The sequence below is a fragment of the Mercenaria mercenaria genome, chromosome 10, assembly GCF_021730395.1.
Source record: "Mercenaria mercenaria strain notata chromosome 10, MADL_Memer_1, whole genome shotgun sequence".
NCBI lineage: Eukaryota > Metazoa > Mollusca > Bivalvia > Venerida > Veneridae > Mercenaria > Mercenaria mercenaria.
Window position 1 is genome coordinate 29,099,965 of NC_069370.1, and position 26,904 is coordinate 29,126,868.

General features: G+C 37.2%; 1 protein-coding gene across 6 annotated transcripts in view; it reads right to left on the reverse strand.

Moving 5' to 3' along the window:
- Nucleotides 1-26,904, reverse strand: part of LOC123559573 (phosphatidylinositol 4,5-bisphosphate 3-kinase catalytic subunit beta isoform-like) — a 163,735-nt gene that overhangs the window by 120,384 nt on the left and 16,447 nt on the right. For 3 of the 6 annotated variants that reach the window (XM_045351509.2, XM_045351508.2, XM_045351510.2), the window contains exons 2-5: nucleotides 20,998-21,136; nucleotides 16,704-16,805; nucleotides 8,101-8,196; nucleotides 1,080-1,215 (exon numbers count right to left, since the gene is read on the reverse strand). In XM_045351509.2, coding sequence (XP_045207444.2) covers nucleotides 1,080-1,215; nucleotides 8,101-8,196; nucleotides 16,704-16,805; nucleotides 20,998-21,078 — 415 coding nt within the window. In that variant the 5' untranslated portion in view covers nucleotides 21,079-21,136. The remainder of the gene's footprint in view (nucleotides 1-1,079; nucleotides 1,216-8,100; nucleotides 8,197-16,703; nucleotides 16,806-20,997; nucleotides 21,137-26,904) is intronic. The other 3 variants (XM_045351512.2, XM_045351511.2, XM_045351513.2) reach the window with 1 other exon arrangement.

Below are 26,904 nucleotides of genomic sequence, written 5' to 3' on the forward strand. Positions count from 1 at the left end.
CAAATATTCTGACCAATTTTCATTAAGACTGGACTAAAAATATGGTCTCTTAAGTGTAAACAAGTATTTTCTTCAATTTGACCTAGTGATAGTTTTTGAGACAGATGACCTACATTCGAACTTGACCTAGATTTGATCAAGGCAATCATTCTGACCAAATTTCATGAACCTCAAAGGAAAAATACAGCCTCTATCACATACAAAACATTTTTCTTTGATTTGTCCTAGCGACCTAGCTTTTGACCTCAGATGACCCATATTCAAACTTGACCTTCATCCAGGTTATCATTCTGACCAAATTTCATGAAAATCAATTGAAAAATACAGTCTCTACAAGGTTTTTTCTTTGACTTGACCTAGTGACCTAGTTTTCCATCCCAGATAACCCATTTTTGAACTCAGCCTAGATTTCATCAAGGTAATCATTCTGACAAAATTTCATGAAGATCAGTTGAAAAATACAGCCTCTATCGCATATACAAGGCTTTTCTTTGATTTGACCTAGTGACGTAGTTTTTGACCCCAGATGACCCATTTTCGAACTTTGCCTAGATTTCATCAAGGTAATCATTCTGACCAAAATTCATGAAAATTAATTGAAAAATACAGCCTCTATCGCATACACATCGTTTTTCTTTCATTTAACCTAGTGACCTAGTTTTTACCCTAGATGATCCATTTTGGAACTCGGCCTAGATTTCATCAAGGTAATCATTCTGACAAAATTTCATGAAGATCAGTTGAAAAATACAGCCTCTATCGCATATACAAGCTAAATGTTGACAGACGACAGACATCGAGCGATCACAAAAACTCACCTGAGCAGGTGAGCTAAAAAGACAACATTGATCCAAACAACTACTATCAATGCAGTTGGCTTAATAATGAATTTGGAGTTATAGAAACAGGACTGTTCTATGAACTGATGCACCAGCTGACTAGCAGAACAACAAGTTAAAACCAACATACACCATCTTTAATCATGTTTAGCCATGACTTTACAATTTGTGATAGCTCATATCAACTTTTATATCCACTTACTATAGTCTATGTGAAAACAGCAAACATGACTGACTTACGTTTACTGCCTAAAAGGCTTGAGATCTGTCTGTCAATGGTCTGGTGTCCTTCATCATCATGTCGTTCCTGGAGGCGGAGAAACTTTCCAATTGGTCGTATTTCACTAAGGCGGAGACTTTCATCCATAACCTCTTCCTAAATATTGATATTTATTTTGTTATATCTTCATTTGTGCATATCATGTCTTTGAAAATCAACTAACTGTGTCAATAGGACACTGGTGCTCCCACTCACTGTCATTGTACAGTCATATGTTACTTGTTGACAATGCACGACTAAGAAAAGTCTCTTGGGCTGAGGGGTCTATGAACACTGTACAAACAAAGCTAAATTGAAGTGTCCCCACACAGCTCTAACCTATAGAGGTGAAGGACAAACAATTTCTAAACAAAGGATGTACGTTTTCTGCACAATGGTGAGTGACAAACAATTTCTAAGTAAAGGTTTGCCCTTTTTGCACAGCTTTGAGAAGTAGACAACTTCTTAAGAAAGTATGTAACCTGTCTTAAATGAGTAGAGGGTCAAACAATCTCTAAACAAAGTTTGTTACCTGTCTTCGCAGAGTAGAAGGTCAAACGATCTCTAAACAAAGTTTGTTACCTGTCTTCACAGAGTTGAGGGTCAAACAATCCCTAAACAAAGTTTGTTACCTGTCTTAAATGAGTAGAGGGTCAAACAAACTCTAAACAAAGTTTGTTAGCTGTCTTCGCAGAGTAGAAGGTTAAACAATCTCTAAACAAAGTTTGTTAGCTGTCTTCACAGAGTTGAGGGTCAAACGATCTCTAAACAAAGTTTGTTACCTGTCTTCACAGAGTTGAGGGTCAAACGATCTCTAAACAAAGTTTGTTACCTGTCTTCACAGAGGTGAGGGTCAAACAATCCCTAAACAAAGTTTGTTACCTGCCTTCACAGAGATGAGGGTCAAAGGTGAGGGTCAAACAATCTCTAAACAAAGTTTGTTACCTGTCTTCACAGAGATGAGGGTCAAACAATCTCTAAACAAAGGGTCAAACAATCTCTAAACAAAGTTTGTTACCTGTCTTCACAGAGATAAGAGTCAAACAATATCTAAACAAAGTTTGTTACCTGTCTTCACAGAGGTGAGGGTCAAACAATCTCTAAACAAAGTTTATTACCTGTCTTCACAGAGATAAAAGTCAAACAATCTCTAAACAAAGTTTGTTAGCTGTCTTCACAGAGATGAGAGTCAAACAATCCCTAAACAAAGTTTGTTAGCTGTCTTCACAGAGATGAGGTCCAAACAATCTCTTAACAAAGTTTGTTACCTGTCTTCACAGAGATAAGAGTCAAACAAACTCTAAACAAAGTTTGTTAGCTGTCTTCACAGAGGTGAGGGTCGAACAATCTCTAAACAAAGTTTGTTAGCTGTCTTCACAGAGGTGAGGGTCAAACAATCTCTAAACAAAGTTTGTTAGCTGTCTTCACAGAGATAAGAGTCAAACAATCTCTAAACAAAGTTTGTTACCTGTCTTCACAGAGGTGAGGGTCAAACAATCTCTAAACAAAGTTTGTTACCTGTCTTCACAGAGGTGAGGGTCAAACAATCTCTAAACAAAGTTTGTTACCTGTCTTCACAGAGATAAGAGTCAAACAATGTCTAAACAAAGTTTGTTACCTGTCTTCACAGAGATAAGAGTCAAACAATGTCTAAACAAAGTTTGTTACCTGTCTTCACAGCGATCAGGGTCAAACAATCTCTAAACAAAGTTTGTTACCTGTCTTCACAGAGGTGAGGGTCAAACAATCTCTAAACAAAGTTTGTTACCTGTCTTCACAGAGGTGAGGGTCAAACAATATCTAAACAAAGTTCGTCACCTGTCTTCACAGAGGTGAGGGTCAAACAATCTCTAAACAAAGTTTGTTACCTGTCTTCACAGAGGTGAGGGTCAAACAATATCTAAACAAAGTTTGTTACCTGTCTTCACAGAGGTGAGGGTCAAACAATGTCTAAACAAAGTTTGTTACCTGTCTTCACAGAGATAAGAGTCAAACAATCTCTAAACAAAGTTTGTTAGCTGTCTTCACAGAGGTGAGGGTCAAACAATCTCTAAACAAAGTTTGTTACCTGTCTTCACAGAGGTGAGGGTCAAACAATATCTAAACAAAGTTCGTCACCTGTCTTCACAGAGGTGAGGGTCAAACAATCTCTAAACAAAGTTTGTTACCTGTCTTCACAGAGGTGAGGGTCAAACAATCTCTAAACAAAGTTTGTTACCTGTCTTCACAGAGGTGAGGGTCAAACAATATCTAAACAAAGTTCATCACCTGTCTTCACAGAGGTGAGGGTCAAACAATCTCTAAACAAAGTTGGTCACCTGTCTTCACAGAGATGAGAGTCAAACAATCTCTAATTAAAGTTTGTTACCTGTCTTCACAGAGGTGAGGGTCAAACAGTTTCTAAACAAAGTTTGTTACCTGTCTTCACAGAGATGAGGGTCAAACAATCTCTAAACAAAGTTTGTTACCTGTCTTCACAGAGGTGAGGGTCAAACGATTTCTAAACAAAGTTTGTTACCTGTCTTCACAGAGATGAGGGTCAAACAATCTCTAAACAAAGTTTGTTACCTGTCTTCACAGAGGTGAGAGTCAAACAATATCTAAACAAAGTTTGTTAGCTGTCTTCACAGAGGTGAGGGTCAAACAATCTCTAAACAAAGTTTGTTACCTGTCTTCACAGAGGTGAGGGTCAAACAATCTCTAAACAAAGTTTGTTAGCTGTCTTCACAGAGGTGAGGGTCAAACAATCTCTAAACAAAGTTTGTTAGCTGTCTTCACAGAGGTGAGGGTCAAACAATCTCTAAACAAAGTTTGTTACCTGTCTTCACAGAGGTGAGGGTCAAACAATCTCTAAACAAAGTTTGTTACCTGCCTTCACAGAGATGAGGGTCAAACAATTTCTAAACAAAGTTTGTTACCTGTCTTCACAGAGACGAGAGTCAAACAATCTCTAAACAAAGTTTGTTACCTGTCTTCACAGAGGTGAGGGTCAAACAATTTCTAAACAAAGTTTGTTACCTGTCTTCACAGAGATGAGGGTCAAACAATTTCTAAAAGTCTGTTACCTGCCTTCACAGAAACGAGAGTCAAACATTCTCTAAACAAAGTTTGTTACCTGTCTTCACAAAGGGGAGGGTCAAACAATTTCTAAAAGTTTGTTACCTGCCTTCACAGAAACGAGAGTCAAACATTCTCTAAGCAAAGTTTGTTACCTGTCTTCACAATGGGGAGGGTCAAACAATTTCTAAACAAAGTTTGTTACCTGTCTTCACAGAGGGGAGGGTCAAACAATTTCTAAAAGTTTGTTACCTGCCTTCACAGAAACGAGAGTCAAACAATCTCTAAACAAAGTTTGTTACCTGTCTTCACAAAGGGGAGGGTCAAACAATTTCTAAACAAAGTTTGTTACCTGTCTTCACAGAGGTGAGGGTCAAACAATCTCTAAACAAAGTTTGTTACCTGTCTTCACAGAGGTGAGGGTCAAACAATATCTAAACAAAGTTTGTTACCTGTCTTCACAGAGGTGAGAGTCAAACAATCTCTAAACAAAGTTTGTTACCTGTCTTCCCAGAGATAAGAGTCAAACAATTTCTAAACAAAGTTTGTTACCTGTCTTCACAGAGGTGAGGGTCAAACAATCTCTAAACAAAGTTTGTTACCTGTCTTCACAGAGGTGAGGGTCAAACAATCTCTAAACAAAGTTTGTTACCTGTCTTCACAGAGGTGAGGGTCAAACAATCTCTAAACAAAGTTTGTTACCTGTCTTCACAGAGGTGAGGGTCAAACAATCTCTAAACAAAGTTTGTTAGCTGTATTCACAGAGGTGAGGGTCAAACAATCTCTAAACAAAGTTTGTTAGCTGTCTTCACAGAGGTGAGGGTCAAACAATCTCTAAACAAAGTTTGTTAGCTGTCTTCACAGAGGTGAGGGTCAAACAATCTCTAAACAAAGTTTGTTACCTGTCTTCCCAGAGATAAGAGTCAAACAATCTCTAAACAAAGTTTGTTACCTGTCTTCACAGAGGTGAGAGTCAAACAATCTCTAAACAAAGTTTGTTAGCTGTCTTCACAGAGGTGAGGGTCAAACAATCTCTAAACAAAGTTTGTTACCTGTCTTCACAGAGATAAGAGTCAAACAATCTCTAAACAAAGTTTGTTAGCTGTCTTCACAGAGGTAAGGGTCAAACAATCTCTAAACAAAGTTTGTTAGCTGTCTTCACAGAGATAAGAGTCAAACAATCTCTAAACAAAGTTTGTTACCTGTCTTCACAGAGGTGAGGGTCAAACAATCTCTAAACAAAGTTTGTTACCTGTCTTCACAGAGGTGAGGGTCAAACAATGTCTAAACAAAGTTTGTTACCTGTCTTCACAGAGATAAGAGTCAAACAATGTCTAAACAAAGTTTGTTACCTGTCTTCACAGCGATCAGGGTCAAACAATCTCTAAACAAAGTTTGTTACCTGTCTTCACAGAGGTGAGGGTCAAACAATCTCTAAACAAAGTTTGTTAGCTGTCTTCACAGAGGTGAGGGTCAAACAATGTCTAAACAAAGTTTGTTACCTGTCTTCACAGAGATAAGAGTCAAACAATGTCTAAACAAAGTTTGTTACCTGTCTTCACAGCGATCAGGGTCAAACAATCTCTAAACAAAGTTTGTTACCTGTCTTCACAGAGGTGAGGGTCAAACAATCTCTAAACAAAGTTTGTTAGCTGTCTTCACAGAGGTGAGGGTCAAACAATCTCTAAACAAAGTTCGTCACCTGTCTTCACAGAGGTGAGGGTCAAACAATCTCTAAACAAAGTTTGTTACCTGTCTTCACAGAGGTGAGGGTCAAACAATATCTAAACAAAGTTTGTTACCTGTCTTCACAGAGGTGAGGGTCAAACAATCTCTAAACAAAGTTTGTTACCTGTCTTCACAGAGGTGAGGGTCAAACAATCTCTAAACAAAGTTTGTTAGCTGTCTTCACAGAGGTGAGGGTCAAACAATCTCTAAACAAAGTTTGTTAGCTGTCTTCACAGAGGTGAGGGTCAAACAATCTCTAAACAAAGTTTGTTAGCTGTCTTCACAGAGGTGAGGGTCAAACAATCTCTAAACAAAGTTTGTTAGCTGTCTTCACAGAGGTGAGGGTCAAACAATCTCTAAACAAAGTTTGTTAGCTGTCTTCACAGAGGTGAGGGTCAAACAATCTCTAAACAAAGTTTGTTAGCTGTCTTCACAGAGGTGAGGGTCAAACAATCTCTAAACAAAGTTTGTTAGCTGTCTTCACAGAGGTGAGGGTCAAACAATCTCTAAACAAAGTTTGTTAGCTGTCTTCACAGAGGTGAGAGTCAAACAATCTCTAAACAAAGTTTGTTACCTGTCTTCACAGAGGTGAGGGTCAAACAATCTCTAAACAAAGTTTGTTAGCTGTCTTCACAGAGGTGAGGGTCAAACAATCTCTAAACAAAGTTTGTTACCTGTCTTCACAGAGATGAGAGTCAAACAATCTCTAACAAAGTTTGTTACCTGTCTTCACAGAGGTGAGGGTCAAACAATCTCTAAACAAAGTTTGTTAGCTGTCTTCACAAGGTGAGGGTCAAACAATCTCTAAACAAAGTTTGTTAGCTGTCTTCACAGAGGTGAGGGTCAAACAATCTCTAAACAAAGTTTGTTACCTGTCTTCACAGAGGTGAGGGTCAAACAATCTCTAAACAAAGTTTGTTACCTGTCTTCACAGAGATGAGAGTCAAACAATCTCTAAACAAAGTTTGTTACCTGTCTTCACAGAGATGAGAGTCAAACAATCTCTAAACAAAGTTTGTTAGCTGTCTTCACAGAGGTGAGGGTCAAACAATCTCTAAACAAAGTTTGTTAGCTGTCTTCACAGAGGTGAGGGTCAAACAATCTCTAAACAAAGTTTGTTAGCTGTCTTCACAGAGATGAGAGTCAAACAATCTCTAAACAAAGTTTGTTACCTGTCTTCACAGAGGTGAGGGTCAAACAATCTCTAAACAAAGTTTGTTAGCTGTCTTCACAGAGATAAGGGTCAAACAATCTCTAAACAAAGTTTGTTACCTGTCTTCACAGAGACGAGAGTCAAACAATCTCTAAACAAAGTTTGTTACCTGTCTTCACAGAGGTGAGGGTCAAACAATCTCTAAACAAAGTTTGTTACCTGTCTTCACAGAGATGAGAGTCAAACAATCTCTAAACAAAGTTTGTTACCTGTCTTCACAGAGGTGAGAGTCAAACAATCTCTAAACAAAGTTTGTTAGCTGTCTTCACAGAGGTGAGGGTCAAACAATCTCTAAACAAAGTTTGTTAGCTGTCTTCACAGAGGTGAGGGTCAAACAATCTCTAAACAAAGTTTGTTAGCTGTCTTCACAGAGATGAGGGTCAAACAATCTCTAAACAAAGTTTGTTAGCTGTCTTCACAGAGATGAGGGTCAAACAATATCTAAACAAAGTTTGTTACCTGTCTTCACAGAGGTGAGGGTCAAACAATCTCTAAACAAAGTTTGTTACCTGTCTTCACAGAGGTGAGGGTCAAACAATCTCTAAACAAAGTTTGTTACCTGTCTTCACATAGGTGAGGGTCAAACAATTTCTAAACAAAGTTTGTTACCTGTCTTCACAGAGGTGAGGGTCAAACAATCTCTAAACAAAGTTTGTTACCTGTCTTCACAGAGGTGAGGGTCAAACAATCTCTAAACAAAGTTTGTTAGCTGTCTTCACAGAGGTGAGGGTCAAACAATCTCTAAACAAAGTTTGTTACCTGTCTTCACAGAGGCAAGGGTCAAACAATTTCTAAATAATGTATGTAACCTTTTTGAACAGTGATGAGAGACAGTTAAATCCTAAGCAAAATATTTACTCTTTCTATACAGATGAATGAGGCAAACAATTTCTAAACGTATATACCTTTTCTGTACAGATATGACAGGTAATTGATTTATAAACAAGCTATGCACCCTTTCTCTACAGGGATGAGAGGCAAATGATTCTAAACAAAGTATTTACCCTTTCTCCATTTCTGTTGAGGTATTCAAAGAAGTAGTTATCTTTCCCCTTCAATTTTCCAAACAATGGGAACTTCCTTGCCGACTCCCATAATGTCTGAAAGGGAGAAGAAACAAAACTGGTCATAGATATGTTGATAAATGGTAACCCTCTCATATTCTATATAGCAAGTAATTCACTGTTTGAACATTTAACTTGAAAACAATTTTTGCTATGTACCTATATTCATTCTGAAACATTTTACTTTTAAAAAAATGTTATAATTTCCTTTCTCTCTGGCATCATCATATATGCACAAACTGCAAGCAAACTTTAACTCTTAAATCTGCAGCAAAAAATCAGCACTATGAATATACTACTGATAAAACAAGTGAATGAAGTATTGCCATGCAATACAAAGTCCCCTACTGGAAGGCACCTAATTTTCTCTACTGCAGTATAACATAATGAACTGAAATCTGTCAATGCTGTATAAACAATATTGTACTACATATACAATATGTTATAACAACACACTTGGATTAAAATGTGCATATATAAAAACCCACAGTTGTTTTCATATTGATTTTTTTTGGCTGATTATAAAAATGTTATCATGTAAGTTATTTATAGTAACAACAAAGGGAAATTAATCTTTAAAAAAAAAAAAAAAATTATATAATATAAGTCCACAAAAAACTCTTTACCAGGTAGAGATAGGTCAAAATACACCTAAAAATTGGATGTAACATGCATGCTGTACCACAGAAAAGTGGTCTCGATTTTTCTCTACCGCCAGTAATAAAAAAGTTACAATAAAATCTATTTATAGTAACAACAAAGGGACGTAATTCTAAAAACAAGGGTACCTCATGGTGGTGAACATTTGGTCCAAGTTACACCAAAATCCCTCCATGCAAGAAGAAGAAAAGTTCCTTACAAAGTCATTCTTGAATTTGACCTTTGACCTCTAAATATGACCTTGACCTTAGACCTAGGGACCTGGTTCTTGCGCATGACATGTTGTCTCATCCAGGGGAATATTTGTGCCAACTGATATCTAAATCCTGCTTTGCATGACAAAGTTATAGACCGGACAGGAAAAAAATCCTCTTGACCTTTGATCTCAAAGTGTGACCTTGACCTTTAAGCTAGGGTACAGGGTGTTGCGCATGACACGTCATCTCACCATGGGAAACATTTATGCCAAGTAATATTGTAATCCCTTGATGGATGACAGAGTTCTGGATCGACAGGGAAAACACCTTACTGACCTTTGACCTCCAATTGTGACCTTGACCTTTGAGCTAAGGGTCTGCACTTTGCGCATGACAAGTTGTCTTATCATGGGGAACATTTGTGCCAAGTAATATTAAAATCCCTTCATGGATGGCAGAGTTATGGACGGAACAGGAAAAAAACTCTGTTGACCTTTGACCCCCAATTGTGACCTTGACCTTTGAGCTAGGGGTCCGGGATTTGCGCACGACACGTCGTCTCATCATGGGGAACACTTGTGCTAAGTGATATTAAAATCCCTTAATGAATGTCAGAGATATGGACCTAACACGAAACAGACCCTGTTCATGCTATGTTAACATTTGATTGCTAAGTGTGTCCTTGACCTTTGAGCTAGGGGACTGAAAGTTGTGCATGACACATCGTCTTATTATGAGGTACATTTGTGCCAAGTAATATTAAAATCCCTTCATAGATGGGAGAGTTATGGACCGGACAGGAAAAAAGCCTTGTTGACCTTTGACCTCCAATTGTGTGACCGTGACCTTTAAGCTAGGGGTCCAGGTTTTGCGCATGACACGTCGTCTCCTCATGGGGAACATTTGTGCCAAGTAATATTAAAATCTCTTCATGGATGGGAGAGTTATGGACAGGACAGGAAAAAAGCCCTGTTGACCTTTGACCTCCAATTGTGACCTTGACCTTTGAGCTAGGGGTCCGGGATTTGCGCATGACAAATCCTCTCATCATGAGGAACATTTGTGCCAAGTAATATTAAAATCTCTTCATGGATGGGAGAGTTATGGACCGGACAGGAAAAAAGCCCTGTTGACCTTTGACCTCCAATTGTGACCTTGACCTTTGAGCTAGGGGTCCCGGTTTTGCGCATGACATGTCGTCTCATCATGGGGAACATTTGTGCCAAGTAATATTAAAATCCCTTCATGGATGACAGAGTTATGGACCGGACACGAAATTGCGGACGGACGGACGGACGGAATGACGGAAAAGTGCATTCCTATAGTCCCCGAAACTGGTTTTCAACCAGTAGGGGACTAATTAGGGCAAACTGCATGAATATTTACTGTTCTCAAGCCCAAGTTTCAGATGAATATACAGTTCATTTAATGCCTCTCTTAATCCTTTGACTCAAATGGGAACAGCTGCCCACTAAAATTAATAATTTGTACATTACAGGCTGTATCTGCAGGAATGATCTCTTCAAAAATTTGTATAGTTTGAATTATTACATAAAGCTTAACATTAACCGTAAATCATAATTTTTCTTGCTAAATTTATCAATCTTGGGTGCATGGTGAAACAGTTGTATCTATTGCCCTCTACAATGTATGTTTAAGGCACAGCTGCAGAGATGCACAGAACAACTTCCTCTCATATCTCTTATCAATGGTTTGGTTTAGTTTGGTTTCAGTAAACAAATACAGTAAACCTCACTTATAAGGAACTCGGATATAAGGAACACTCGTTTATAAGGAACAGTTTTCAATTCCCCGATCAAATTCCTTCTTTATTCAATGTAAAAATCCTCAGTTATAGGGAACTCGGTTATAAGGAACACTTTTTCCAGTCCCAAAGTACGAAATTCAATGGAAAACCCCTCGGTTATAGCAAACAGACATAAAGAAAAAAATTTATTGAAAACCGGAAATAAACAGGAGAATCGCTGATGACGTCAAAGTAACGACGGCACTTTCACGTGCTTTCATGCACAAGAAAAGCACAAAAAATTTCATTTCTATGATCTTTAGTTTGTTAATGATAAGATAAAAAGAAAATATATTATATCATAATTAACATTTACCAAATACTAGACGATAGTAGACTTATATTTACTCAAGATTATGTTTAAGAGCTACATGTATTAGGTATTTCATGTTAACAACAGTGAACGAAAATCATGCAGTCACAGTCACGGTCACCAAATCTTGGGATTTTAATATTGGTAATTATTAGTCTAGTTTCGTCACGATGGAAATATCCTAAATAAATGTGCTAGTTATGCATGATTAACACTGGCAAACAGTCCAGTTTACTAAATTTCCAATTGTAAAAATTACAGCAGGTGCTAAAATGGACAATAGCAAAACTATAGGTATAATTTACAATTTAATCCATATGTACGGCGCCTTTGTCTAGTGTGTGCAAAATAAGCATTTGAACATTTATTTTACATTAGTATTGATGCCTATTCGCATAACATTTGCATTCAGTTGAGCAAGGTAAGGGGAGTAACTGCAACATATCTTTTAGTCACAATGTAGTGCTCTCTAAAAAAGAAGATAGAAATAACCGAAAAAAAATAAACACAAATTACGGTCATTCTTACTGACATACATTTTGGCTTAGTTTAGGTTTAACACCGTGTTTCAACACAAGTTTTTTTCAGTCATATGCAGGCAGTTTACCTTACCATCTCTCCAGGAAAGGACCGGTAATAAACAACTTTCTCACATAAAGATTCATGGTCGACCTGGAGTGTGAACACATAGCCCTTTTCAAACGTCAGTCAAATAGTGTTCGCTATACAAATAGTGTTTGTTATACAAACCTTGGTTACAAGGAACTAGTTCGCTATACGGATAAAATGTACCTCGGTTATAAGGAACAATTTTTAGAGGTCCCAAGCTGTTCCTTATAAGCGAGGTTTACTGTAGCTTCTTTTACCACTAGATCTCAATTATTGCACCTTTTGTTATAAAATTAAGTACGAGGGTATTTCAAAACATAATGCAACTGTCTAAATATATTTTGAAGTATACTGAATAAATAACATTGCAGGATGTTTCTTAGGAAATACTGCCAGTTAGTTTCCTGCCCCCTGGTTAGTTTTTATCCCCAAATTTTTTCCTGTCTCAAAAAAGAGAGATGAACAAACCTGTTCATTTCTTCTTCCATTGGGAAGTTCCCCCACCATCACCTCCATAGCTTTTGTATACAAATATCAGAGAAAAAAAATGACCAATTTTCTTCACCCACTGTTGTTTTTTTTCAACTGAACTTATTATATACAAATAAGGAGAGACAAAAAGTAATCTAAATAGATGGTGAAGGGGGAAAAAAGTTGGTTCTTTCCCTCTAGTCTGTAATTATTTATTTACCAGAATTATAATTGACGGTGAAGCAGGAAAAAATACCTAGTTGCTTCCTTTCCATCTAGTATGTATTATCTACATGTCTGATGAGATTTTCACAGCTAACCTTAGCATTCTCCTTTTGGTGTACAAAAACTAAGGAGGAACTACATGTGTGTCCATAGGGCACTGGTGCCACCCCCTCCCCCGTCACTGTACATGGTTTCATGAAATATTTTTAAGATAACTGCAACATAAACTTTCAAGCACTTCATTAGTATTTTTAACTTAGGTAAGGATCATAACTCTGGCTAAGTGAAATCCAAAACAGAACACCAGGTGCACAAACCTCGGTTACATGTAACATTCCTCTAAATTTTTTATGACTCTTGGTCAAATACTTTTTGAGATACATGTGACACAAACTTCTATGCCCTTAACACATATTTTTGAGTAAGTCGAGAGCCATAACCCTGGTCTTGCAGAGTGAAATCCAATATAAAACTAAGAAGCACAAACTAACATGCTGAGTAATATTCCATCATTGTTAATTCACCGACATTAGGTAAAATATTTTTAAGATATATGCAACACAAACTTTAAACCACTTTATGTGCATTTTTCACAAAGTCAAGTCAAGGACCATAACTCTGGTCTGGCTGAGTGAAAATCCAAACATAACACCTGGTGCACAACTTCACATGCAACAGTATATAACAATTTCTGTAATGTTTATAACTCTTAAGTCAAATACTTTTTAAGATGCAGGTGGCACAAACTTGTATGCCTTTTTCTAAATCACATGCTGAATAACATTCCTATAATGTTTCATAATCCTAGGTCAGATACTTTTTGACACATGCGACACAATCTCTTAGGCACTTTTAAGGATATTTTTTACTCAGTCAAGGGCCATAACTCTGGTGTGAAATCTAAATTACAAGAAACGTGGAAATTCCACAAAAACCAGGTTTTCAATTGCATCATGCCAACAGGTTCTTTACAAAAATGGTCATATGCTATTATACATATATTTTTTTATTATAACTATGACCATATTTTTCTATTTTGAGTTACCCAATGGCATTAAAATGACCTTTTTGACACAAAAAAAAAACGAAAAAAGAAAAAAAATTTTTGGATCTCAGTGAGATTTGAACCAACACCCTTCCATTCCAAAGCACAAAAATCTATTTTTTTTTATTTCAAATATGACCCCCTTTTTCTATTTTTAGCTACACTGACCTTGACCCTGATCCGAGTGACCTCAAATACATTCCCAACCTTTTGTGTTTGATAAAAGCTATCTACACACCAAGTATACTGACAATAAGTGTACCAAAACTAAAGATATTGAGTGGAAACCATTATTCTATTTTTAGTAACAGTGACCCCAAATACCATTCAGATAAGCTTGCTGTACACAAAGTTTGGTGGCAGTAAGTAAGTCCAAACTAAAATCATAAAACAGAAACCACCTTTTTGATAATCACACTGAGAAAAATCTATTTTTAGAGAAAAAATCTATCTTTAGTAACAGTGACCTTGACCATGACAAAAAAAAATAAAAACAAGAGCTGTCTCCATAGGATAACATATGCCCCCGATGGCACTTTGAATGAGTAGTTATGGCCGATGTTAGAGTTTAGGACCTTTGACCTACGGAGCTGGGTCTTGCGCGCGACAAGTCGTCTTACTGTGCCACACATTCATGCATAGTTATTTTAAAATCCATGCATGAATGACAAAGATATGGACCAGACACGCCCATCAATGCACTATCATGAAAAATGACCTTTAACGTCTAAGTGTGACCTTGACCTTTGAGCTACGGACCTGGGTCTTGCGCGCGACACGTAGTCTTACTGTGGTACACATTCATGCCAAGTTATTTGAAAATCTATCTATGGTTGACAAAGATATGGACCAGACACGCCCATCAATGCACTATCCTTTAATGTCTAAGTGTGACCTTGACCTTTGAGCTACGGACCTGGGTCTTGCGCGCGACACGTCGTCTTACTGTGGTACACATTCATGCCAAGTTATTTGAAAATCTATCTATGGTTGACAAAGATATGGACCGGACACGCCCATCAATGCACTATCCTTTAATGTCTAAGTGTGACCTTGACCTTTGAGCTACGGACCTGGGTCTTGCGCGCGACACGTCGTCTTACTGTGGTACACATTCATGCCAAGTTATTTGAAAATCCATCCATCGATGACAAAGATATGGACCGGACACGCCCATCAATACACTCTCCTTTAATGTCTAAGTGTGACCTTGATCTTTGAGCTACGGACCTGGGTCTTGCGCGCGACACGTCGTCTTACTGTGGTACACATTCATGCCAAGTTATTTGAAAATCTATCCATCGATGACAAAGATATGGACCGGACACGAAAATTGCGGACAGACTGACAGACTGACAGACCGACTGACCGACAGACTGACAGACGGTTCAAAAACTATATGCCTCCCTTCGGGGGCATAAAAATAAAAAAATTGGGGTGCGATCTCAGTCGGTCTTTGAACCGATGCCCTTCTATCCCACTGACTAAAAACTAGCTTTTGGCCCAACGCTTTAGACCACTGCGCCACTGTGGAATTTTCTAAGTGTGAAGATTAAATAAGTTATCCTGACCTTGACCCCAATGACCCCATATATAATCCCAACCTTGGTTTTTCTATAAGCTACCTATAGGCCAAGTTTAATTTCAATACATCAATGAAAACTAAAGCTATTGTGCGGAAACCAATTTTTCTATTTTTAGCAACAGCGACCTTGACCATGATGCAAATGACCCAAAATGCAATCCCAAGCTTCGTCTCCTTATCAGCTATCTACAGGCCAAGTTTGGTGTCTATAGCTTGTTCCAAACTAAAGTTATTGTGCAGAAACCAAGTTTGACGCCCGCCCGCCTGACGACATACCCCAATCTAATACTGTGAAATCATTAATATTCGTGGGGGACTAATTTTTGTGGATTCCGTGGTTGAGTCAATCCACGAAATTTAATCCCAACGAACAATTTAAGTTTTCATTCATTTTATATTCAAAACTTGAAATCCATGAATTCATATCCCCACGAAATTGCCGTTTTGACCAAAACCACGAAATTTCATGCCCACCAAATTTAATGACTTCATGGTAACTGGTTTTCTATGAAAGAGACCAGGGGTACAACTTCACATGCTGAATCACAATCCTGCGAGGTTTGATACTCTGGGTCTAATACTTTTTGAAATATGCACAACACAAATATTGACTGATAGACAAGGGCAACTCTTAGAGCCCCCACAAAATTTTTGGGGGCACAAAAATACTATTTATTTTGCAGTTTAATGATATGCAACAGTTGGTGTTATTTGACCTATAAATTACGATATTTTTTTCACTAATTACTGCAATATAAACACACTCAACAATTTGAAAATCTTCATATTTTTCTAGTGACCCTATATTCTCTTGTAAAAATGTAAACAATCTGAAGGAAATTATTTATTAAAATTTTTAGGAGCTCCCACAATGGTCATAGAATGTATCATGGCCAGATAGGATATATAGGAACTTCCACAATGGTCATAGAATGTATCATGGTCGGATAGGATATACAGGCATGCTTTCAATGCTGGGCAACTTAAAAATACTGCACAAAATTAAAGAAATACTCATGCAAATGTAACAATCAGAATACAATTAATCAAGCATATAATCACATGTAAAGAGTTTAAAGCAATAGTTGCATTATATTGAATGACCTCTCGTAGCTTTATAAAATAGGTATTTCATGGGTGTTTTTTGGGAACAGTTAACTCTATTGTCTCACAGTATCAGTGACAATATCATATAATCATAAATCTTTTTATCATGTCCTTTACAAACTATACATTCTACTTATATCCCTAGATAACTTGACTATGCTTTCAAGTAGGTACCACTAAAGGACAGACCACTGCAACAAATATACAAACATACAATGTCTTATTGTTCAATGAGGATGCTAGGTCATTAAGTTTTGTGTTACTGCTGTATATATAAAATGAAGTAGAATGTAACTTTTTTAAGTAGCACTTATTTAAGGCTTATCTCGTTGTGATTTTTCTGCAACTTCGTAACAAAAATTATTTGCTTTGAAACACATAGTAATCTAACAAACAGGAGTGGTGAAGGGGGTAAAGAGATTTTGCTGCGAGTTTATACCAAAGAGAGGTCAATGATATACTTTCTCCATTGACACCAGGGTCAAAGGTTAAAGTTGATTTCTAAGAACAAAACAAAGACAAACCTGTTTGAGTAGATCGAGTGGTTTGTGGAAGTCAACAATGAGCTGTATAAACATACCATTAGGAAGTAGGAAGTCAATCTGTACTCTCCCCTCCTTAGATACCTGTAACATCATCAGTGTTTACAATAAAGGACACACATGTACATGTCAGTAAACTTGAAAACAATAACACCACCTACCGCGGACATCACCCGTCTGCAAGTGCTGGACAATATGTAAGAAAAGAGTTACAGTTCAGATTTTCTAAGTACAAAAAGGGCCATAAATTTGATAAAATGCTGGTTAGAGTTATGATTATTGGCCTACATAGTCAACTAATGATGATAAACAAGTATGCAAAGTTTCAAAGCTATAGCTCTTATTGTTTGAGAAAAGGTGACCTAAACAAAACAAGATCTCGTAGAACACGAAATGCCCCCCTTGACGCATTCAGTAATTGCACATGAAACAGAAATGATTTGGTTACTGTGTACAAAAGTTCTACTGTTCTTGGTCAAAGTGACCTTGACCTATTGACCTCAAAATCAATAGGGGTCATCTGCTGGTCATAATCAACCTCCCTATTAAGTTTTGTGGTCCCAGGCCCAAACATTCTCAAGTTAGCATCTGGAATTTGTTTTACTGTTCCGGGTCACTGTGTCCTTGATCTTTGGCCAACTGACCTCAAAATCAATAGGGGTCATCTGCTGGCCATGATCAACCTCCCTATCAACATTCCTGATCCTAGGCTCAAGCATTCTTGAGTTACAATCCGGACACCGTTTAACTGTTCCTGGTCACTGTGACCTTGACCTTTGACCTACTGACCTCAAAATCAATAGAGGTCATCTGCTGGTCATGACCAACCTCCCTATCAACTTTCATGATCCTAGGCCCAAGCGTTCTTGAGTTATCATCCGGAAACCGTTTTACTGTTCTGGGTCACTGTGACCTTGCCTTTTGACCTACTGATCTCAAAATCAATAGGGGTCATCTCCTGGTCATGAGCAACCGCCCTATCAATTTCATGATCCTAGGCCCAAGCGTTCTTGAGTTATCATCCGGAAACGGATTGGTCTACATACTGACCAACAGACCAACAGACTGACCGACATCTGCAAAACAATATACCCCTCCTTCTTCAAAGGGGGGCATAAAAATTAACCAAGAAACTCAAATTTTTAAATACAACAAGAGATCACAGAGTGATCTTGGCGCCCACCAATGTGCCATTTTGGAGTGTTCCAAATTTCAAGACTTACTGACTAGCTCAAGGTCAAATTTCATTTCCGTACACAACATTGTGCATGTGGTCCAAATTCGAAAGCTGTAGCTTGAGAAATGTGAAAGTAGGTCACTAGATCAATCTTAAGGTCAAAGTTTAATTTGGTACACAAAACTATGCAAGTGGCCCAAATTTGAAGGCTTAGCTTGAGAAATGTGTAAGTAGGTCACTAGGTCAAAATCAAGGGTCAAATTTCACTTCAGAACACAAATCTATGCATGTGGTCCAAATCTGAAGCCTGTATCTTCAAAAATGTGAAAGTAGGTCACTAGGTCAATGTCAAGGTCAAAGTTTGTTTCGGTACACAATCTATGCATGGGCCTAAATTTGAAGCCTGTAGCTACAGAAATGTGAAAGTAGGTCACTAGGTCAATCTTAAGGTCAAAGTTCATTTCGGTACACAAAACTATGCATGTGGTCCGAATTTGAAGGCTGTAGCTTGAGAAATGTGAAAGTAGGTCACTAGGTCAAAATCAAGGTCAAATTTTATTTCAGAATATAGAACTATGCATGTGGTCCAAATTTGAAGCTTGTACCTTCAAAAATGTGAAAGTAGGTCACTAGGTCAATGTAAAGGTCAAAGTTTGTTTTGGTACATAGAACCATGCATGTGGTCCAAATTTGAAGGCTGTAGCTTGAGAAATGAGAAAGTAGGTCACTGGGTCAAAATCAAGGTCAAATTTCATTTCGGAACACAAAACTATGCATGTGGTCCAAATTTGAAGACTGTACCTTCAAAAATGTGAAAGTAGGTCACTAGGTCAAAATCAATGTCAAATTTCATTTTGAAACACGGAACTATGCATATGGCCAAATTTGATACCTGTACCTTCAAAAATGTGAAAGTAGGTCACTAGGTCAAAATCAAGGTCAAAGTTTTTTCAAGTGCACAAAACTATGCATGTGGTCCAAATTTGAAGGCTGTAGCTACAGAAATGTGAAAGTAGGTCACTAGGTCAAAATCAAGGTCAACTCATGTCAAGGTTCATCTTGCCACTCAAAAATATACATGTCCAAATTTAATGTTGTAGTTATTGACAAGAAGATTTTAAAAGCTTTTCCCTATATAAGTCTATATGAACCATGTGACCCCCGGGGCGGGGCCATATTTGACCCTAGGGGGATAATTCGAACAAACTTGGTAGAGAACCACTAGATGATGCTACATTACAAGTATCAAAGCCCTAGGCTTTGTGGTTTGGACAAGAAGATTTTCAAAGTTTTTCCCTATATAAGTCTATGTAAACCATATGACCCCCAGGGTGGGGCCATATTTGACCCTAGGGGTATAATTTGAATAATCTTAGTTGAAGACCACTAGATGATGTCACATACAAAATATCAAAGCCCTAGGCCCTGTAGTTTTGGACAAGAGGTTTTTCAAAGTTTTTCCCTATACAAGTCTATATAAATCATGTGACCCCCAGGGCGGGGCCATATTTGACCCCAGAGAAATAATTTGAATCATCTTGGTAGAGGACCACTAGATAATGCTTCATACCAAATATCAAAGCCCTAGGCTCTGTAGTTTTGGACAAGAAGGTTTTCAAAGTTTTTCCCTATATAAATCTAGGGTATCAATACATCATTCTGACAAAGTTAGGTCAAAATCCCCCCAGTAGTTTCTGAGGAGATGCGATAACGAGAAATTGTTAACGGACGGACGGACGGACGGACTGACGGACGGACGGACGGAATGACGGACGGACGGACCACGGACGCAGAGTGATTTTAATAGCCCACCATCTGATGATGGTGGGCTAAAAAGGGCCATAATTATATCAAAATGCAAATGAGAGGTATGGTTATGGGCCTACATAGTTCCCTAATGATGATAAATAAGTGTGCAAAGTTTCAAAGCGGTAGCTCTTACAGGTTTTGAGAAAAGGTGGACCTAAACAAAAATTTAAACATGCCGATGTCAATGATCAAGTGATGACAATACCTCGTAGATTTAAAAAAAAAACAGACTAGCTAACAAACTGCAACAGGGCAAATGTGTAAGTAACTAGGGCTTGTTTTTCATAAAAAATGTATGTCTCCCACCACTTACCATGCAGAAATTGTAAAATGCCACAAATTCAGGGCCATATTATTCCAGCAAAAATCACTGGACCATCACATTCCAATGATATATACAACTAGTCTTGGCAGTGGTGTGAAGTTTGGTGGAATTCCAAGCAGTAGTATAGGAGAAGTAGCACAGAATCTGATAAAACAACGATCATGACTTTGCTTTAAATCATTTAATCAGAACATGAAGATAATATGCACTACTATGCTTCACACTAATCACTCCTGAGGTTTGGTGAAATTCAGCCTAATTGAAGACAGCAAGTAGTGTAAACAGCATTTAATATGACAAATCAAGGGTCATAACTCTGCTGAAAATCGCTGAAGCAGAACATGCGGATGATATGCATAATAAGACTTGACACTGATCAAACTTATAAGGTTTTGTGGAAATCTGCCCTACCACATAAAAGAAGTGGCTAAAGCATATCATATAATTTGACGAATTAAGGGCCATAACTCTGTTGAAAAACAACAAACTGGAACATGCCGATGATATGCACAACTACGCTTGGCTATGATCAATCTTGTGAAGTTTGGAGTAATTTCTACTGGTGGTACATATGGAGGGACAGATGGACTGACAGACAGACAGCACTAAATCAATATGTCTCCAGTCTCCCCCATTACATGTTGGAGACATAATAAATGTATGTTATTATATTATATCATTAATATACCTTTCTTTTATACTTCAAACAAGCAAATTAAACAGGTGCTAACAGCCACTAATTAAAACAGATCGCGCCCTCAACGCGAAACTAGTCTATCTGCTTCTATTTCTATATAAACTTAAGACTAGTTTCGCGTTGAGCCCTCGAGATAAGCTTGGCAATGCATCCTATTCCCCATTCTACTCACAAGAAAGTAAAGAAAAATTAAAAAAACTTTCAAACTTTTCTTAAAATTCCAATGAAATGCCTCCAATCTACATACATGTTCTATGTCTATACATACCTCATCAGAGATATCTGGGATACACACTATACATACCTCATCAGAGATATCTGGGATACACACTATACTGGTAGGAGGCATACTTCAATATAAAGTCATCCAGCCTATCCCAGTCATTGTCTTATCTTCTATCTTTACACTGAAATATAGTCACAGAAAATAATGTTAAACCATCTTAAATGGGTATGAAGTCTACTTGAAATTTCTATTACACTTTAAACAGTGGAGAAGGAACCATTGTTGTCTGCAGGACTGGAGTTTCAAATGCTGACAAAACTTATCTTATATCGGGGTGTGTATTATCTGAAGAAGCTTTCGTGTGCACGGGCCCTCCGTAAGGATTTTAATTTACCCAACATACAAAACTTTTTCACCTATATAAGAATACAGTTCGGCAACAAATGGAGGTTTTAAGACCGGTCGTAGAAACAAGTGGTGTGCCATAACCATGGAAACGGCTAAAGAAGCTGATAATCGCGGAATCTAAAAAACTTTATTTTGTCATATTTCAAAAAGCAATGGTATCAGAAACTTGATTTTTTCAAATTTTTATTAAGTTATGAATATCTATTGTTTGCAGTGATTATATTCTAAATATCTTATTTAATTTCTTAATTGTCGTCAGCACGTGCAATTTTAGTTATTGGCACGTGCATTCAGTTGTGAACCAACAAGGTAACTCTTTTAATCAGAAATTTTTTTCTGGACTTAATTACAACTATGGCTGATTTTTGGCTTGAAAACGTTGTATAATACGTATGCAATTAAATTTCTAAAAATTTTGATACGTCAGTTTAACACCATTTCATATATCAATGCAGCGGATTGCAATTGCATGCCATATACGTTGTTCATTCGCTTCCTTAGGGAAAAACTTGTTGAATCTCGGCTTGGAATATTTAACATATATAATATGAAAAAAATGATTATCAAATTAATTGTTGGAAAACATGTGAATAAATTATGTTGCTTTTTAGCTCGACTATTCGAAGAATAGGGGAGCTATCCTACTCGCCCCGGCGTCAGCGTGGGTGTCACACAAATGTTAAAGTTTGCGTACCACCCCAAATATTTTCAAAGTCCATTGAGATATTGCTTTCATATTTTGCATACTTGTTGACCATCATGACCCCAGTCTGTAAAAAGGAGGAGGCAACTCTATCAAGCATTTTGACTGAATTATGTCCCCTTTTCAACTTAGAATAATGTTAAAGTTTGCGAACCACCTCAAATATTTTCAAAGTCCATTGAGATATTGCTTTCATATGTTGGATAGTTGTTTACTGTCATGACCCCAGTCTGTAAAAAGGAGGAGCCAACTCTACCAAGCATTTTGACTGAATTATGGCCCCTTTTCGACTTAGAATAATGTTAAAGTTTGCGTACCACCCCAAATATTTTCAAAGTCCATTGAGATATTGCTATCATATTTTGCATACTTGTTTACCATCATGACCCCAGTCTGTAAACAGGAGGAGGCAACTCTATCAAGCATTTTGACTGAATTATGGCCCCTTTTCCACTTAGAATATGCTTATTGTATTGTTGAAGTTTTACTCATAGCTTATATTATACTATCAAGCACTGAGAATAGTCGAGCGCGCTGTCCACTGACAGCCCTTGTTTTTGTGACATTGTTACCTGTCAGTATTGTATAGATACGCTTAACATATAATGCATGCATAAAATTGTCTTATTTTTGTTGATATTTTTATTATTACTGTAACAAATTCAAGTATTTTATATTTAATACTTCTATCATTTTAATAATTAATCATATTACCGGACTTCTCACCATAATTTAGTACAAAATGGGAGTTAACTAGGCCTAGAGTAAAGACTTCCAGTGTGTGTAGAACGGGTCTACCAAGGTGATGCCAACGTACATGCTTATATGGAAACCTGGTGCGCCATGTTATTTGTCAATTGCTAAATAACAGATAACAATGCTAAATGCCAAACACCTTATGCAAAATGTTTTGAAAACGAAATGACATTTATTAAGTGCTATGGAAGGCTATGGAAAGCCGGTGTGCCATGCTATAATTGCCAAATGCTAAATGACAAACAGTTTTTGCAAAATGCTATTTGCTATATGCCTAATGTCAGATATTGCCTATGAAATGGTAATTTGTAATTTTCAAACAGTAAATGATAATTGTTAATTGCAAATACGAAGCAATAAATGCCAAATACGTATTGCTAAGTACTTATGCAGATAAAGAGCTGAATATACCAGTGTATAAATGCATCCTGTAAATAGTCACTGGCCTTTGTAACATAACTTTGTCTCTATTAAAAATATTTCTTAATATTTTAGAATGAAAAGTTTCGATCATGTCATCTCATATTAACACTAAGAACATGTTATTGCTTCAAATCAGGCTGATAGAACTTCATATGTTTTCACGTGATTAAAAGTAACATTCATTAGTGTAAGGGATACAGGCCCCGTGTTCACAAAACATTTTCAGTCTCAGCTGAGCTTGATAATGAAACTTTATTTGTTATTTACATCTAAATAGCATGATTAAAACTAAATTTTAAGTTAATAACAATTTTCAAACGATTTTTCAGTAATGATGGTCAGTCTCAGCTAGAATTTAACCTTGAAGTTTTAGTAAAATTGATATTAAAATTTCAAACTCAAACTCAGCTGAGACCGAAAAATGTTTTGTGAACACAGAGCCAGATTATTAACTCACAAAGTTAAAGCATTTGACGAGTAGTATTTGTCATTTGGCAATAATTATAGGCATTTAGCACAAAGGATATGGCATATGGCATTAGATATGTATTGAAGGCCAGTGCGCCATGAATATAGTCAAATGTTAATGACAATTATTTAATGCTAAATGCCAATCACTTAATGCAAAATGCCAAATACTTTATATAAAATGTAACATACCAAATGCGATATGCCTATGGAAGGTCAATGCGCAACAGTAACAGCAAAAATGTTAATGCAAAATGAAAAAATGCTATTTACGAATTGCTTAATTTCAAATATTGGCTTTCGAACGGTAATTGTCAATGATAAATGCTTTTTTGATAAAACAACAAATGTCAAAATGCTCACTGCTAAGTTTCCATTGAAATAATGTGCTGAATATATCATTCATTAGTTGAAGAGATCAATATCAAGAAGATTGATAATTTGAGAATTACCATTTATCATTTGATAAAAAGAATTTGATTTCGTCTTCTTCTTCTTCTCGTTCGCAACTATATTGTCAGACCAGTAGCCTTGACGAAACTTCTGGTTTGCCGCAGATCCTCAATGCCCCCATACAGTTTCTGGTGCATTGAGGTATCTATCGGCCAAGTCGCAGCTTGCTCATGCATGGTCATGCCTTTTTACATCTCCGAAGTATATGCTCCGCAGCCTGATCTTCCTCACCGCATGAACAAGTTGGCGATAATGCCAGTCTGTATTTCTTGTAATGTGAGCATTGAGCTTGATATGCCCCGAGCGAAGCCTGACCAACATTAATTGTTCAAGAAGATGAAAAGCATCTTTCTCTATCCCTGGTCTCGTTAGTGCCTTGATGATGGTGACTTTCTTCTTGTAACTCACAGGTTTTGTTGGTTTTTCTGACTGAGCTTCTAGCTTAGCCAGCTGGTCTGCCTCTTCATTGCCTGCAAGTCCACAATGGATGTAATCCACTGAAGTGCTACTTTGCAGGTTATACTCAGGCTCTGCATTCTCCTGGCTAGTGCGGAGCTTTATTGCTGATCAGAACTTCCATAACAGACAGTGCATATGTGAGAAAGACGACTGAGGAGCTTTCTCCTGCGGAGTCATCAACCATTAAGACAGCCTTTATGAGTGCTTCAGTCTCTGCCTTGTAATTGCTGCACTGTTTTCCTGTGGCTGCATGTAGAGTTTTTATGACATTTAGCATTTTGTATACCGCATTCAGTATTTTGTATGTAGCATTAAGTATGTGACATTAACATTAAGCTATTGACATTTAGCATTAACAACTTTTTATTTAGCATTTGGCAGTTAGCATAGCGCATCGGTCCCCGCTAACTGCGCAGGGACAATGAGCCCCAGTGTTACGAAAAGAGAAGTTCGCCAAGCATGTAAGATGATGTTAGATGATTTGTTTTTGCAATTCAAAATGTTGTTTCATGTTGTTGATGAGATCTTGTATATGAGTCAGATAAGGATGTGACAGTTATAGCTTTGGCTTAGCTGTATTGCTTATTGTATGGAGAAAAGATCTAGATCACTTTCACTGTGAATTTCCATGTCTACATGTATACGGGTTATCCCTAAATGACAAATTTCATGGGAGTATTTTCAGATGGTGATGTTTTTTTTTTTCAGACAGATAATGTTTCTTTAATATATGTAACCTAACATCTCAATGTATATATATATTTCATTTTTGGTGAAAAGACATGTTATATTTAATGGCTATCTGAAAATGAGGTCTCTCATTTTATATGTAACAAATGAAGAAAGTAACCTTGTACCATTTCGGTATTTTCCCTATAAGCAAATTGATTCTAATACAGTGTGCATATTGATAAGTACCGGGAACGTCGTAGAAAGTTGCAATAAAAAACATGAGATCACAGAGTGATCTTGGCGCCCACCAATGTGCCATTTTTGAGTGTTCCAAATTTCAAGACTTACTGACTAGCTCAAGGTCAAATTTCATTTCCTTACACAACACTGTGCATGTGGTCCAAATTCAAAAGCTGTAGCTTGAGAAATGTGAAAGTAGGTCACTAGATCAATTTCAAGGACAAAGTTCTTTGTACACAAAACTATGCATGTGCATCAAGTTTGAAGGCTGTAGTTTGAGAAATTTGAAAGTAGGTCACTAGGTCAATCTTAAGGTCACAGTTTATTTTGGTACAAAAAACTATGCAAGTGGTCCAAATTTGAAGGCTGTAGCTTGAAAAATGTGAAAGTAGGTCACTAGGTCAATGTCAAAGTTTGTTTCGGTACACAATCCTATGCATGTGGTCTAAATTTGAAGCCTGTAGCTACAGAAATGTGAAAGTAGGTCACTAGGTCAATCTTAAGGTTAAAGTTCATTTTGGTACATAAAACTAAGCAAGTGGTCCAAATTTGAAGGCTGTAGCTTGAGAAATGTGAAAGTAGGTCACTAGGTCAAAATCAAGGTCAAATTTTATTTCGGAACACAGAACTATGCATGTGGTCCAAATTTGAAGCCTGTACCTTCAAAAATGTGAAAGTAGGTCACTAGGTCAATGTAAAGGTCAAAGTTTGTTTCGGTACACAAAACTATGCAAGTGGTCCAAATTTGAAGGCTGTAGCTTGAGAAATGTGAAAGTAGGTCACTAGGTCAAAATCAATGTCAAATTTTTTTCGGAACACAGAACTATGCATGTGGTCCAAATTTGAAGCCTGTACCTTCAAACATGTGAAAGTAGGTCACTAGGTCAATCTTAAGGTCACAGTTTATTTTGTTACAAAAAACTATGCAAGTGGTCCAAATTTGAAGGCTGTATCTTGAGAAATGTGAAAGTAGGTCACTAGGTCAATGTCAAAGTTTGTTTCGGTACACAATCCTATGCATGTGGTCTAAATTTGAAGCCTGTAGCTACAGAAATGTGAAAGTAGGTCACTAGGTCAATCTTAAGGTCAAAGTTCATTTCGGTACACAAAACTAAGGAAGTGGTCTAAATTTGAAGGCTGTAGCTTGAGAAATGTGAAAGTAGGTCACTAGGTCAAAATCAAGGTCAAATTTTATTTCGGAACACAGAACTATGCATGTGGTCCAAATTTGAAGCCTGTACCTTCAAAAATGTGTAAATAGGTCACTAGGTCAATGTAAAGGTCAAAGTTTGTTTCGGTACACAAAACTATGCAAGTGGTCCAAATTTGAAGGCTGTAGCTCGAGAAATGTGAAAGTAGGTCACTAG